The sequence below is a fragment of the Rhinatrema bivittatum genome, chromosome 1, assembly GCF_901001135.1.
Source record: "Rhinatrema bivittatum chromosome 1, aRhiBiv1.1, whole genome shotgun sequence".
NCBI lineage: Eukaryota > Metazoa > Chordata > Amphibia > Gymnophiona > Rhinatrematidae > Rhinatrema > Rhinatrema bivittatum.
In genome coordinates this window covers 363,264,196-363,280,737 of record NC_042615.1, presented here as the reverse complement: position 1 = coordinate 363,280,737, position 16,542 = coordinate 363,264,196, and the positions used below count along the sequence as shown (strand labels likewise).

Sequence of the window (16,542 nt, the reverse complement as noted above, 5' to 3'; positions counted from 1 at the left end):
GGTATGGCAATAATGATTTCTTTAATTGTACTTGACAGTGTACAATATGGATGTGCATTCATTGCTCCATTCATTTCATTAGTTTTGTATCTCATGAACCTACACGCACGCATACCATCTGTTATGGGCACCTACCTTCTGTTTGTGAGATATGTGCGCACTGCCAAAATGAATGAAATGAATGGAGCAACAAATTCACATCCCTAGTGTGCAACCTTTGCTGTTTTAAATTTTTTATTCTTTTCACTCTGTCTATGATGTGCATGCCTTTTTAGATATTTTCATTTTGTTGGGAACTTATTTTTCAGTTTTATTTATTGAATTGTATTTTTATTTGTTGCTTATTTATTCTAATTTTGCAACCTTTTTACTTTAACTTTTATTATTTGTATTACACATTGTTTTGATTTATTGTAAGAAAGGTTATTAATCAAACCTAATAATAATAAACTAAATTAATTAACAGCATATAAAGCAGTTCCTGAGATGTGAGTGACATAAATGAAGAGGACGATATTCAAAATCCATTTAGAGGGATAACCAGCATATTTAGAGAATTATCCAGCTAAATTCTAGGTGGATAAGTCAGGGGCATTCTTGGGGTGGGCAGGAGGTGTTTTGGGGAGGAGCAGGAGTTAGCAGATAAGTTAACTGCCTAACTCTGCTATTTGGAGCTAGCCGGTTAACTTATCCAGCTAACTCTGGTTGCGCCATTGACCTGTCCTAAAATTATCTGGATAAACTTATCTGGCTAACTTTAAGATAGCTGGACATATTCATGAGTGCAACCACTTCACTGAATATACCCTGCTAGTTAGCCAGATAAGTTTATCTGGCTAACTAGCTGAGCTTCTCAACGGCTGAATATTGTCCCCTGAGAATAAGTATTATCACAGGAAAAAAACAAAGATTTGTAGGTATCCTCATACAAAACTCAGTAAAGTCTATGGCTATCCAAACAAAATGAAGGTCTCTCAAATGGCAGCAGAGTACATAACTAGCAAATTTACCCACAGGTATGCCAAAGGCATGTTCTTATACCCTAGAGTTCTGTATCAAAGAGAAAAGCTGTACATCAAGAATGGTTGTAAGAGAATAACAAACAATGTTGATCAAATGGACTGATAGAGCCTGCAAAAAAAAAAATAGCAGTATAAGAAACCAAAATATAAATTTATATAAAATAATACGCACATACTTTTGATGTTTATGAAATAGTATTTGCGAGAGTAGAAGCTACTTACATGAATATATGGTATATATTTTTTTAAATTTAATCTTTATTGAACAAAGTATATGCACTCAAATGTCAGCAAACAGTAACATGGAATAAACATTCTCTCCCCCCCTCCCAGGCCCCATATAGAGAACATGGGGGTTGGTAGAGGAGTAACACCAGGAGCAATAAAATCAGTTCAAGGACACAATATGTTTCTATATCTTAATGTGTGTGTCTGTGTGATTTTTTTGACAGCTTTTATGGGTGTGTATATCTGTATACATATATTATGGTCCATACACATAGACCTTGTTTGTTTATTCACTTTTCAGATTCCATCTCTACTGGGTTTTTTTTTAACACGTGAAAAAGATAAATAGCTTATACTGTTGCTAGCTTGGGAAACTGTCATGCTTTTTTGACAATTTTGGCAGGATTAATGGCATTTTGAAAAGAGTGTGTGTGTGTGGCATATTAAGGCTCCGCTCTCAAAATAAAAATGCAGGGATGGTAGCTTTCAAACCAGCACATATGGGCACACATATGGGCACACATTTGTGCACGTACATCAGCCCTCACCAGGGATGCAGCTATTTTATCACTTGCAGCGTATATGTGCGCATGTTGTAAAATAGCCTGGCCGCACGCACATGTGCACCAAATTTTAAGTGGGCACACACATGGGTGCGCAAATCTCGCTTCTACCATAACGCTATTTGATAAATGACCCTGTGAGTAACATCAAGCTAGATTGAGAGAACATTGTACAAATCTCATCTTTGTGTGAATTTCCTCCCTCCAAAGGACATCAAATCTTCACAACAGTGTACTGTTCTGTTCGTACATCTCACTCTGCATGTAAATGTGGCCCCTAAACCTTACACTACTACCTTGTGCCTAAGGGACATCCAATTTGGGACAAACTCTGGGGGAGATGCTGTACTGAATGGTTTGTTCTTTGCAGCTGACTACCCAAGGACTGGGACCAGGAACATCTAGTGGAGACCCCAAGGGTGTCTCTACACAAGCAGGTCCAGTTTTAGCTGAATTCTCTCATCTCTTCCATACAACACAGGCATTCTCAGCCTTCAGAGCATGTTATGTACTTCTCCTGTAAAAAAAAAAACATAACACAGGAGAAGCACATAACATACTACATGAAAACAACACATACCCCAACCCATTAAAGATCATGAGCCTTTATGGGTTGGGGTATGTACATCTTGGACTGTTACTCACAGGTCTTACATGCTTGCTCGCATAATTTTTTCTTTGTGCTATATACAGAAATACCATGCTAATACTGGTGCTCAAAAATTGATTTTAAAAAAGAATAATTGTTGCTCACATGAAAAAACAATTTGCACACAACTGGTCACTCCTTAGAGGGAGCATTGGCCCCCGGAACCACACCTCAAACACAGTCTTTTAAAGTTCTGTCTCCCCAAGCTGTTATTTCATCTGAGTGTCCATGATTCCCTGAGCGGAGGGGAAAAATTCTCTTCTAGGCCTTGCATGTTGCATTTGGTAAACCCAAGTTAAAGTCAGTTGTAAACAGCATTGATAATCACAGCAGTAGTAATCATGCTGGAAGCATTAAATGGTTTCCAACATAACGTTTACTGATGAATGGTGAAAGTGATGAAAGATCTTTACAGTTTTAATTGTTTCAAATACGATGTTTCTACTACTTCTATTACTACTTAACATTTCTGTAGTTCTCCCTATCGTACACAGCGCTATAGAAACATATAAGAGACAGTTCTGCACAACAGATCTAATCAACACAAAAATACCTGGGGAGTTTCATATAGTAGGACAATGGTTGAAATGAGTTAATAAGGCTGAAAGCGAACAATCAGGCTTAAGATTTAAAAGCAGTCTAAAAAATGTGGGCTTTTTGATGGAATTTGAACAAGGCAAGAGAGGGAAGATGACGCACCAGCTCAGGAAGACTATTCTAAGCACATGGTACAGCCAAATTGAAAGCACGGAGTCGGGAATTGGCGGTAGAGGGGAAGGGCAGAGATAGGAGTGACTTGCCTGATGAGTGGAGTGCATGAGGAAAGGTGTAAAGAGATAAGGGAGGAGAGGTAGTGAGGTGCTGCAGAGTGAAGGCTCTTGTGGGTGAGTAAGAGGAGCATGATCTGTATGTGGGAATAGATAGGGAGCCAATGCAGTGACTTCAAAAGAGGGGTTTATATGGGTGTTGTGACTTTGGAGAAAGATAAGTCATACAGCTGAATTTAGGATAAATTGCAGTGGAGAGAGATGGCTCGCAGGGAGATATGTGAGAAGCAGGCTGCATAGTCTAAGCAGGAGGAGATGAGAGAGTGGATAAGAGTTCTGATAGTGTCTTCAGAAAGGAAGGACTGGATTTTGGTAATGTTACAGAAAAAGAAATGGCACATTTTAGCAGAGTTTTGGATATGTGTAGAGAAGGAGAGAGGAATTGAAGAAGGGACTGGGAGGATGACCGTGTTATCCACAGAAAAAAAGAAAGGAGGAAGCGGGGAGGTGGGCTTGTTACAAATTTAATTCTGTTTAATAGATTTGTGACCTTCCTTCGGTCAAGCAGAATATATTGCTGGCTCCATTAAATTCCAATTTATAAGTTCCATTCCTTCTCATTTACAATCAGTTTTGGTAGTTGATAAACTCCCTCCCAATTGATAGGGAACAGTCCTTTTAGTCAAACTGATGATATCACAGATGCAGTCTAAATAATTCACACGTATCCTGAAGTTCTTCTCTTACTCCCTCTCCACTGATGATACCTGCTGGGTTCCCATCTTACTCTGCTTCTCCCGTCATCTCCAGCACATAGTAATGAACTTAGGGACAGATCCAAACTGTCTCCTCTTTTCACCTCTATTTCTCATTCCTTCTGCCTGGAATGGATGAGAACCCACTCCTTCCCCAGAACTACTCACAGTCCACCCATGTTCTCCGGCTGAGAAACACCTTTAGTTTACATACACTGAGCCTTTGGTTGAGTACTCATGCATGTCAGAAAACAATAGATGCAAAAAGTGAAATCAAAGTATGAGTTGAGCAGAGACAAAAAAACCCTCCCATCTCAAGGAACAAAAAGGGTTCCAAAACATGATCACTAACTGAGCAAAGGCTCTCTGAACCCAAGTCTCACTCCTAGAGACCCAGAAGTCTTCCTCCTTAAAAATAAGTAAAACCAGGGAACAGCTATGGACATGTTGCCCCTGGAAGGGTCAACTAAAACTTCCATGCCTTAAGATGGTGGCAGGGGTTTATACATTATAAGAGCACACCATTCTAAGCTTACATATGAGGGGAGCTTCCAACTCACATTAACCACCTATTTATTACCCCATAACAATAGAATATTTCTTCTTGTTTCTAGTAGAGATCTGGTAGGATCTCTACATGTATTACAAATTCTTGGACGTGTCTGAATCCATTGTTGTCTAATACACTAAAAAAAAGAAGTTGAATAAGGAATCAGTGTATGTCAGATGTTTGTTATGTGCTTCTTTTAATAATCAGTTTAAACATAAAAAAAAGTTGAGAATCTGATGTGTGTAAAAAGCATAGCATGCATGTAGAAAGTATGCAAGAATATATTACCATACTGGATCAGATTGAGGGTCCATCAAGCCTAGTATCTTATTTCCCACAGTGGCCAATCCAGGTCACAAGTATTTAGCAAGCTCCCAAACAGTAAATAAACCCATGCTGCTATTGCACAATGATATGTAGTGGCTATTTCTTAAGTTTATTTGGTTAATAACAGTTTATTGACGTCCTCTCCAGGAACTTGTCCAAACCTTTTTAAAACCCAGCTATGCTAACTGCCGTAACTGCATGAGAAAGCATAAATAGGTCTGAAAAAAATATAAGAGGTCTAGAATAGGATAAGAGAGACAGTGTAAATTTTGCATGGATAATGTAGGGATCAGGATAAGTCAAAGCAGTTTGTAAAAGGTGAGTGCTCCAATTCCAAGCAGTAAAAAAGGGCCACTGGCTCTTTAAAAGTGGATTTTGCATAGAGAACATTGCCCAGCATTTAAAAAGAGCAACAGGCTGCTAAAAATTGTAAGGCAATACTTGATAGATTGAACTAAGAAGTTTTATTCCAGTTAGGTTTCCTATTTTTCTCCAAGTTTAAAAAAAATGTTTAAAAATGCCAAAATTAGCCCTAGTAGAACAATGGGAGTCAAATGGCAACAGCAGTGTTCTGGGCTGGAATTCTGCCAGCCTCTAGTAGGCATAAATGTATTCAGTTCTGAGGGATGTCAGAGATGAATAAAAGGTGTGTCCGTATATGAGTGCTTATAGATAGGTCTGTGGGTGGAGTGGAGAGAGTAAATAGAGCATCCGCAGTAACTCTTCCTTCTGTGCTCTCTGAATATCTTCCAAGTCATGGCAAATATTTTTTGTTTTCAATGAATCTCCTGAATATTTGCTTTCACAATAGTTGCTATTCAAGTTTTTGGGTTTTTTTTATCACTATTCATTCTGCAGAAGCCAAAACAAATTTGAATGAGTCAACCCCATAAGTGCTAAGGAAAATAAGACAGCATAGACCAAAAAAAAAAAAACAAATCCCTCTAGTCTTGAAGAAAAGGTTTTAGGTTTTTTTTAGTTTGTCATTTTAAGTAATATTTGATTGAATGCATGTACAATCTCACAGATTTCCATGGGTACCCAACTCTGGGTCTTTACTTCTGAGTGTAGCCCAGTGGTTAAGATAAAGAAGGGGGGGAGAATAACATTTTTTTGTTATATTTAATAGATAGGAAAATACTTTAAAATTAAAATTTATGGTAAAATTGGCTATCATAGTATAAAGTTCCAGGCTTCACATCCCCAGCTTTCAGTAAAAGATGGCAGCTGATTGGGGCTGTCATAGCCCATGCTGGAAGAAAGGAGCTGCTGAAAACTGTCAGTGTACCGTATCCACGGTAACCCAAGTGCTTCATGCAAACCTGACAAGACAGATGTTGCAGTAAGAACCCTCAGAGTGACAGTTAAGAGAGAGATTAGTAGAAGGGTTTTGTATGTCCCAGCTCTACCAGAGCCTGCTCAGCCACTTTGGAGAATAGTATAAAGCACAGAGAGGAAGGCACACACTATATAAGAACATAAGAAATTGCCATACTGGGTCAGACCAAGGGTCCATCAAGCCCAGCATCCTGTTTCCAACAGTGGCCAATCCAAGTCACAAGAACCTGGCAATTACCCAAACACTATATATAGGTTGTATGAGTTTGTATGTGTGAATGTCAACGTATTTTCATTGTTACAGTGAACTCCAGGTAAGAGAATAGAGTCAGTTAATTTGATAAGAATAATAATTATAGCTGCGATAGTAAATTCATGTACTGCCTGAGCCTGAGGAACGTGATTGTGAAGTGAATTTAAGTTCACATAAGTAATACCACTGTGTATATATCTGTCATAGTTCTGTTTCTCAGTATCAAGAGGAACAGGAGAAATTAAAGTCCAAGAGAGGGGTTTATCTCCTGAGACAACACTTACTATATGGTAATAAGATTCATGGTTCAAACAGACAGCTTCAGAATTCTGTGACAAGGCCTCTGATAAGCTAAAATTGGGTTTAAGGGCCAATTTTCCTAATCTTCTGGTCCAGTGGCTGGTAAGGTAAATAAGTACTAACATTACACTGCAAGAGCTGTACTGAAAAGGGAAAAAAGTATAGAGTGCATTATTTTACAGCAGCATTCCCCAGTGTGAGAATATTATGTTGACATTAGGGAAAAAAAATCAAACACTAGAACAGAGTAATGCTCAGCGTTTAACACTCAGAACAGTGAGTGTGCTTAGAATAAAGAAATAAAACACATAAGAGCAGTAGTGTGATATCATACCTGTGAGCAAGTTTAGGGTTGCAGGGACCTGTCTGCTACAGGACACTTCCAGTTCATCTCCCACTTCATGTCACGATCCTAACCTCGGGAAAAAGATAACGTGTTCTCAGAAATAGAATCATTTATCAGATTTGGCAGGATTTAACATTAGAAAATAACAACAATTCCTGTCTCTAACATCCTGGCCACTAAGCCTCAGTTTTCCCTAAAGAAAGTTCTGTACCATGGGCGGTTTCAAACTTGCCATAAACCTTATCCTGCTTAATATGTTAATACTTATGGCTAACTTACTTACCCCCTGGTTCCAACTTCAGGCGATATCCCTCTGCTCACCTCCAAAGCAGACGCCGGCTGGAGGACTGGAGAATGTGGGCAGGGGATAAGACTTGCTTTCTGGGTTTGGTACTGGCACTGGCAGCAGTCCAGGAAGGAGACTTACTTCTGGTTGTGATACTTGCCAGGCTGTCTGGGGCTTGCTCTCACCACTCACCATCTCAGACTCCGTGGAACTCTCCGAACCTGAGCAGGTTGTCTTCTCTACCTGGTCTCCTAGCCACACCTAGTTTCTCCCTCTTCGATAGAAGGGGGTGCTGGTCTGCTTCTTTTGCTCTTTTGCTCTTCTGGTTCCTTTTCTTTCAGGGGTCATTTTTCTGGTTTTGCTCCCCTCTTTATTTGCCTCCCCATCTTATACTTTCCAGCTGATAAATATGCATAAGCTCATGCATAATCAGGTGGTGGGTGGAGGGTCTTTGTCACATTGCAGGTCTTTTTCCCCCTTCCCATTTCTTCGGGGGGGGGGGGGGAGAACTGCCACAGCCAGTGTTTATCTCTGTCTCAAACTGCCCCCCCCCTTCTTCCAAGGGAGGGGGTCCTTCTGACCTCTGGACTCCCTTGGCTGGTCCATGACTCCTGCTTATGAGCTTAGCTGCTGCATTGTCTCTCCGCCTTGGTTTTTATTTACACAGGAGCATACAAACAGGCAGATCTTGATAGCATCCTTCAGTGTAAAGTTCTCATCTGGGTCACTTTCACCGTGACACTGACTTGGTCTGTCAATATTTGTCTGCATACGTCTTTAGCTATTATGATTCATATTTGGTGCTTTCAGTAGTAAAACATGGGATATCTCCCTACATACCAGTACTGCAGGAAATGAGATAAATCTATAGCCTCAAGAGAAATATATTTACAGAAACTGACTCAGCCTTATACCACCTAAATACCTGGCCTGAGAAATATTAAGCTGGAATCAGTGGGGTAGATTTTCAAAGGGTTGTGCACGTAAGATATGTGCGCAACCCTTGAAAACCTCCCCCTGCGCGTGCCGAGCCTATCTTGCATAGGCTCAGCGGCGCGCGGAAGTCCCGGGCTTGCAAAAAGGTGCAGGGCGTGGGCAGTCCGGGCCAGTCCGGGGGGTGGGGTGGGGTGTGGCCTAGCCTCCAGGTACAGTGGCATTTGCCGCTGTGCCCGGGATCACAGGCCGGCTGTTGGCTGGTGCACGTAACTTCTTCAACAAAGGTAAGGGGGGTTCTAGGTAGGGCTGGGGGACGGGTTAGATAGGGGAAGGGAGGGGAAGGTGCGGAAGGAAGGTTCCCTCCGAGGCCGCTCTGAAATTTTGGAGTGGCCTCGGAGGGAATGGAGGCAGGCTGTGTGGCTTGGCATGCGCAAGTTGCACAATTGTGCACCCCCTTGCATGCACCGACCCTGGATTTTATAACATGAGTCCATCAAGCTAGGTTAAGAGAACATTGCACACATCTCATCTTTGGGTGAGTTTCCTCACTCCAAAGGTCATCAAATCTTCACAAGAGAACACTGTTCTGTTCATACATCTCACTTTGAATGTCAAAGTGGCCCCTATCCCCTGCACTAATATCTAAACCTCACCTCGAGTTACTAGGTGGGCCTCCCATAGAGAAATAAATACCTATCTAGCATGAAGGCATTATGGCTAATCTCTCACTCTCTCAGCTTGGCATTATCACAACTGAAAAATTCCCTCCCCTTTTTCTCATTTGCATCGCACCAAACGTTATGGTGCTTTCGCATGCGAAAACGCCATATAGCACTTTGACAAATGACCCTGTTAGCTAGCCAAGTTCAACAAGACTCCTGGACCATAGCTTGAGGTAACTCCATTAGTTCACTTGCAGAAGATGTTTCAGTGCCAGTATAATTAGGAGCACATTATTTTTGTTAAAGTTTAGTTAGGCACAAAGATAAGCAAGGAGACTATGTGTCCCAACTGGATCAGGTGTATGGGCCCCTTTAGTTGCTCAAGCTTCAATGAGTATAGGGGACACTTTACATTCAAGCATTGCTAGTTTCTTGCCAGTACCATGTTTGTTTAGCGATTACATCCCGGCATGTTCATGTTTTTCCTCCATTTTCATATCTCTTGTCATGCAGGTGCTTCTATCAAGTAACACGGAAAGAGGCCGCAGACCTACTGGAAACTAGCCAATCCAACGGCAATCTGATTCTGAGGCCTTGTGGTGATAATCAGAACTACTCAGTCACCATCAGGGAACCCCTGGAGTATGTTCAGTTTCTAATGTTTACCTAATTCAGATCTAACCTTTCCCTAATGCAGGATTTCATGCAAACTTTGCCAGAAATTATACATAAAAGGAGTAATTTTGTAACATTGTGCAAATTGTGCATAATGCACTCACAAATGACAGTTTTCAAAGCAGACTTACATGCATTAAGTCAGTTTTGAAAAATATCCCAGCAAATCTATCTGCATGCCCTTACAGCTGCTGTTTAGTGTGTGTGAAAATATTTTGGAAAAATGTACTCACGTGCTTCAATTTTGAAACATATGCGTGTAAATCTAAATCCCTCTCCGTATCAGCCTCCAGGAATGCCTCTGCTCAGAGTAAACGATTGCTTAAATAAGACTTACATATTGGATGAGCAATATTTTTTCAGACCTACTTCTATAGTAAAACACTATTTTAGCCATAGGCATCTGAATAGGGTGGGCCACACGGACCATGGCCTGACCAACATTTGGCAACATTAGGGATAGACACTCAATATTAAACAATAAAGAAATCTGCAGGAGCAGCCAGCTCCCTTCCCCTCTCAAAACCTCCCCCCCTGCTGTCACCCCAAAATAAAGCCCTCCCCCTCCAGCAGGGCACTATCCCCTGTCCCCGTTAGCCCATCTGCAGGTTTAAATGGGGCAGAAGCGATCTTGTTTCTCCGGCCTCGCTGCCACTGCTCCTTGTAAGCTATGGGCATGTGCTGCTGCCATAATCTCTGCTTCCCCTGGCACAGTATTGACCACAGTGACTCCAGGATCCTTTTTCTGGATCCTTTTCCTGATTAGGGCGTAATGTAATTCGGTGCATTTGGTAGAGCGTACAGTTTTACCTGTAGTTAAGTACACAGTTTATTTTTGGGGGTCTTTTTTGCACAAACTTTACTCTCAACACAGCCAGGAGCTTTGCACTCAAAAAATATTGTGTTTAGAACTCTACACGCTGCTTAGTGTCCTCACATGGAAATCTCGGGCAAATGAAAGCATTAATTATTACTAGAGATGTGAATTGTGTCCTCGATCGTCTTAACGATCGATTTCGGCTGGGAGGGGGAGGGAATCGTATTGTTGCCGTTTGGGTGTGTAAACTATCGTGAAAAATCGTTAAAATCGTGAGCCGGCACACTAAACCCCCCTAAAACCCACCCCGACCCTTTAAATTAAATCCCCCACCCTCCTGAACCCCCCCAAATGCTTTAAATTACCTGTGGATCCGGCGGTGGTCCAGAACGGCGGCGGTCCGGAACGGTCCCCTCAATAGAATCGTGTTGTCTTCAGCCGGCGCCATTTTTCAAAATGGCCACCGCAAAATGGCGGCGGCCATAGACAAAAACGATTCGACGGAGGAGGTCGTTCCGGACCCCCGCTGGACTTTTGGCAAGCCTTGTGGGGGTCAGGAGGCCCCCCCAAGCTGGCCAAAAGTTTCCTGGGAGTCCAGCGGGGTTCCGGGAGCGATTTCTTGCCGCGAATCGTTTTCGTACGGAAAATGGCGCCGGCAGGAGATCGACTGCAGGAGGTCGTTAAGCGGGGGTTCCGGACCGCCGCTGAACGACCTCCTGCACAGTGGTAGTGTTAGTCTATGTGCAGAAGCTGGGAGTTGTGGGGTCAAGACCTGTTAGTATTTTATGCAGGTGAAACATGCTTTGTGTACAAAAACCATGTTTTATGTGCTCAAAATGAGATTTATACATACAAAAAGACTTTCTGCACAGAAAGCATTGTGTGCACATAAACCATTTTTCCTGCGCATAAATCATACTTTGCTGTGTACTGTGTGCACATTTTACAGTTTATGTGCACTTTTTAATTCCTGATTCATTAACTTACCATTAGCTTACTGCATCATTGGGAGTTTTAAAAAAAATTAGTTTGTGTGAAGAAACTGTGTGTTGAATTTCAGCACAGAGTTTTAACTCTCACCTAAGTACATTTGCCCCATGGTTATATTAATATCCAAAACAGCCTGATACTTGTATTCCACCACCCCATCCCTCCCTGGGCCCATCTCCCCATTACAGCCCCCTATTTCGGTGTTAGGGAAAAATTGGTGCAGGAACACACTCAATCTCAGGGCTGAGTCCCAGTTTCTCTAGCACTAGTCCTTTCAACCCCAGGGCATAGATTTTCACCAGTGGCGTACATGAGAGAGGGCGGGGAGGCCAACGCCCCTGGGTGCAGGGCCATGGGGGTGGCACTGATGGACGATATAGGAGGCCCATGCGGCCACCAGTGGACCTCATCCCATTGGTGGCTGAGCAGGGAAGCATGCAGTTCCTATGCAGTGTCCCAGCCACTGTTCTAATCTGTGTGCATACGTGGCTGCACACTTTTCTCGCAGCCACATACAGCAGGAAGATCAGCAGGGCCATAGTGGAGCTCATCTTACCACGGCCCAAAGAAAACAAGTATCCTTCAAAACTCCATGTGCTCCTTCTCCTTTCTGCCCGCGCAGCCCTGGAGTAGCGTGGGCAGGAAGGAGGAGGAGCATCAGCTCATGTGCAGGAGAGCAGCAGCATTTGTGGCAGGACCGTTGTGGATCCTAACTTGTGGCAGCCCTAGAAAAGGAGGCCCATTAGCAGGGTCACTGCAGATCCCTCTTCATGGCGGCCTGAGATGATCAGAGCCACCGCGGAGAGCATTCCACGGTGACCTGCGGAGCCCCAGAGGTGAAAGTGAGGCTGAGGCCCTGTAGAGTGTGTGTGAAAGTGAGTATGTGTGTATGAGAGTGAGAAAGATTGTATATGTATATGAGAGTGAGAGAGAGTGAGTTCAGAGACTGTGTGTGGGAGTGAGAGCCCATATGTTCAGGGAGAGTATGTGAGAGCCTCTGTATGTGTGTGAGAGTTAGACCATGTGTGTTTGTGTGAGACAGTATGTGAGAGTGAGAGAGCCTTGTGTGTGAGACAGCATGTGAAAGTCAATGTATATGGATGAGGGACAGCATGTGAGAGAGAGCTGTGTATGTGAGAACATGAGAGAGTTAGAGCCTGTTTGTGTGTGTGAGACGTGAGAGTGTGTGTGTGTGAGACAGTATGGGAGAGTGAGAGCCTATGTGTGTGAGAAAAAATGTGTGAGTGAGAGCCTGTATATTTGTGCATGAGAGACGGTGTGTCAGAGTGAGAGCCTGTATGTATGTGTGAGAAACAGCGAGTGAGAATGAGAGCCTGTGTGTGTTTGAGGGAGGAAGGGAAGACGACAGGTGGAGAGAGAAGAAACAGATAAAAAAGTGACCCTGTAAAAGGAGTTGGTAAAAGACTAAGAAAGGGAACATGAAAAAAAAAAGCCTGTGACCAACAGATTAGAAAACTAAGATCAGACATCAAAGGTAAAAAAAGAATTTTGAATTTTTAGTGATTGGCATATGTTATCTTTGGGAATATGCAAGAGTAGCACTTTCTCTATGCTGATCTTACAATGCACGAGATTAGCATTTCTGCTTTCTGCACATGCTCAGCCCCAATATATAGGGCCAAGCTGACCAATCCCAGCCTTGAGAGTGGGACATTTCTAGGGATGCTCTAAAAAAACTGCAAGTCCCTAGTATTGGTCAAAAAGGGGGAAAAACTGGTAAGGGATGGGAGTATCTCTTACATTGGTATGACCTGACAGAGAACTTGTTCTCATTCTTTACTTCTGGCCGCCTTCTGCAATTCTCCCCCCCCATTCCCATTCCCATCATCAAGCATCTCCCTCAACATATTGCGCTAATATTAAAATACAAAAGCTTAACATCTAAACCCTAGGGAACATGGAGCAGTAGCCCTGTTGTGTTCTTGGCCAGCAAGTACAGCCAGGCCATCTTAATAAAGAGTACAATATTACAGGCAACAAGGAACATAACTGAGAAAAAAAAAAGGCGTAACAGCACTCTTTTCTGCTCCGCTGCCACTTAGCCAAATAAGTACGGACATCCACGGTTAGCTGCTGCCACATAACCAGAGAAGTCAATATTTATCCACCTATTTGGCGTGGGTCGCTGCTACTTAGCCGGATAAGAACTTGTCTGATTAAGCAGCGGCGAACTGCACCAGATAGCCGGATATGTACTGACCTCTCCAGCTAACTGCGGCCAGGTAGCCGGATAAGTCCATACTCATCTGGCTAACTGGTGGTGGATGTCAGATTGAAATCTTCCATTGGCGGCTCCCTCACTCCTCCCCTCCGAATGCAGGTTTTAACTCAGTAAGTGCACATTTTAACTCCTGATGCATTAGCATACCATTAACTTACTGCATCAGGAGTTAAAGAAAAAAGATTAGCCTGCGCTTTAGGGCACTGTGCGCTGAATTACAAAACACAATTTTTACGCATGAGTTTCAGCTTCGGCCTGATAATGACTGAACAGAATTTCTGATTGATTGTGGATACTACTACTTGCTGTGTGGTCTTTTGAAATATTATACAGTGCACACAGAGTTCAGCCTTCTTCAAAGTCCACTTCCTCTGCAGATTTTATCAGATACCACAGATGCCAATCTGAATACCCACACAAAAGTGGTTTTGTAGCTGAAAAATATGCGGGTGATTACTAGTAAAAGATACAAGTGCCGCCTTTAATTCACAACGTAATATACCGAGCCACGCTGAATTAAAGATTTTTACCTGTTTATTTCAGCACGCCATCCATAAAACACTACAAGATCTTGTGCAAAGGAGGAAATTATTATGTCATAGAGCTCAACAAACCAGTAAGTATCTCCGCGTTTACAGACATTACACACCAAAATATTAACAAGGATGGTCCTTTGAAGGTTTCAGAAGCTAAAAGGAATACTGGAAATGGTTTCCTTAATTAGAGCAAACCTGAAAAAAATCAATTAGTTTCCTCTCATTAGGAATCCTTTCATGAACCCCCATTAGCAGTTAGTGACAGGGTAGCGTCAGTAATAGTAAAATGGCATGGTGCTGCATACCTAACTGCCTCAGTGCCCTGGCGACAATTCTGATTTGTTCTGGTATGCGGCAGTTCAAAACAGCCAAGAGCAGTTTTACTAATCCTGCTTCTCTGTTATCTGTGACTCACTCCAAGTAATTTGCATCATGTAAATATGTAAATATGTTACCTCTCGAGTTATTGTTACTTCTTTATTTCAATTTTCAGGCTCCCCGCCCTCGAGTTTCTACTGTTGTCCCTCTCCCACACCTGTTCATTGTATTTTCCACCTACTGTTGAGATGTAAACCGATATGATGTGCATTCTAATGTCGGTATAGAAAAGCTGTTAGTTTAGTTTTAGTTTAGTTTATTAACTTTTATATACCGTTACATCAGACAAGCCTTCACAACGGTTTACAAGGTAAAAAACACAAACAGTAAAAATACAATGTTTTATAAAATGATAGTAACAGCTAAAAAACTACAAGAAAAAGATAAATAATTAGCTGTTAAGAAAAAGATAAAATCAAATAAAATCACAAACAGAATTAAAATCAAACACAAAATAAAACAATAAATAAAGTAAAAGTCCTAGCAGATAAGCACATGTTATAGACTGGAGTTTTGCAGCCCATTTCTACATAATCATGCCCTGTACTGACGATTCATACTCTGCAAATGCACATTTGTTAAATAAATAAAATACATAAATAATCCACATTTTGTAATGGTAGGTTTGCAAGTATCCCAATCGGCTGGAATAGTGTCATACGAGAGGGAATGTGCAAGGTCGAGATGGGGGGTCCTGAAAAAGGAGAAGAAACACTGTTGATAATGATACTTATTTTATTATGTATTTTATTTGGATTGTAAACATATACAGAACAGTAAAGGAGAAAAACAAACGTAGAGCCCATTAATGAGACTCTACTGCAATTCTGCCTTGGATTTCCAAGAACGTCAGTAATATGATGAAAATGCTCAGTGTAATTACAGGCTAAGTTTATGGTGGTAGTTTTTCACCTGTTCTGCAAATATAAATCAAATGTGTCAAAGCAGCATTTTCTTGTATATATATATCAGTGCGAGGTTTAAATTATTTCAGTATTTACTCAGTTCTGTAGAAGACCTGACACCGAAGAGATTAGCCTTGTGATATATCTTTTTGTCACCTAGGTTACACTCAAGGGCCTTGATAAGGTTGTGGAATACTTTGTGAATGAAACCCGAGGGAGGCTGAAACCATTCATCTCAAATGAGTATCACACACAACTTGGTATGGAGACCATCTTGTTTGAAAGTTTAAGTACTTCTGTCTATGCTATCCTTCATTACTGTTAGGGGTAGTAGCTGCACAGAGTGGCAGCTACAACCCTAACAGAAGGCATGTGGATTACTACCCTTAACCAATTTGATTTCATGATTTTTATGCCATTGCAACATTGCTCTCCACTTTGACGGCAGGGGGAAAAAAAGGGAATTGGATTCAGACGACAGCCAATGCTGGGCCCTGTCTTTTACGATCCAGGGTTCTGGAGATATTAGGGAAAAAGCACAGAACTGCTTCTACAACCAAGTCCAGAAAGCAAAGCATGTTCAAGCAGCATTATCTGAATTATCAAGAAGGCTCCTCACCCTGTAAAAATGTTCTAGCAGTAATTTTTTTATAGGTTTGACAGTTACTTGGTTTTGATTATTAATATTATTACTTATAACATAAGACTCGGTGGTAACCTGCATAGAGTAGCATTGCTACCATAAGAAACTTGCTGGGCAGGCTGGATGGACCATTTGGTCTTTTTCTGCCATTACTATGTTATATTTTAGGGAAGAAATAATTGAAGAGATGTTGACTATACAGGAAATCAGAATTCTCTCTCACAAACTATGCATCTCCAGCACCTATACCGCCCATCTCAACCTCTTCATGTTACTTTGTGTGACTTTAGAATGAGAACTGTGATTTCAGTGCGGAAGCAATAAAACAGCTGTAAATATTTAGTAACTCAAGGTTGGCACAGTGGATACTTCTA

At 41.8% G+C, this 16,542-nt stretch overlaps 1 protein-coding gene across 5 annotated transcripts in view; it reads left to right on the top strand.

Moving 5' to 3' along the window:
• The window catches only part of STAP1 (signal transducing adaptor family member 1), a 164,261-nt gene that overhangs the window by 106,038 nt on the left and 41,681 nt on the right, over positions 1–16,542 (top strand). For all 5 annotated transcript variants that reach the window (XM_029600772.1, XM_029600793.1, XM_029600764.1 and 2 more), the window contains 3 exons: positions 9,496–9,624; positions 14,250–14,322; positions 15,686–15,785. In XM_029600772.1, the coding sequence (XP_029456632.1) occupies positions 9,496–9,624; positions 14,250–14,322; positions 15,686–15,785 (302 nt within the window). The remainder of the gene's footprint in view (positions 1–9,495; positions 9,625–14,249; positions 14,323–15,685; positions 15,786–16,542) is intronic.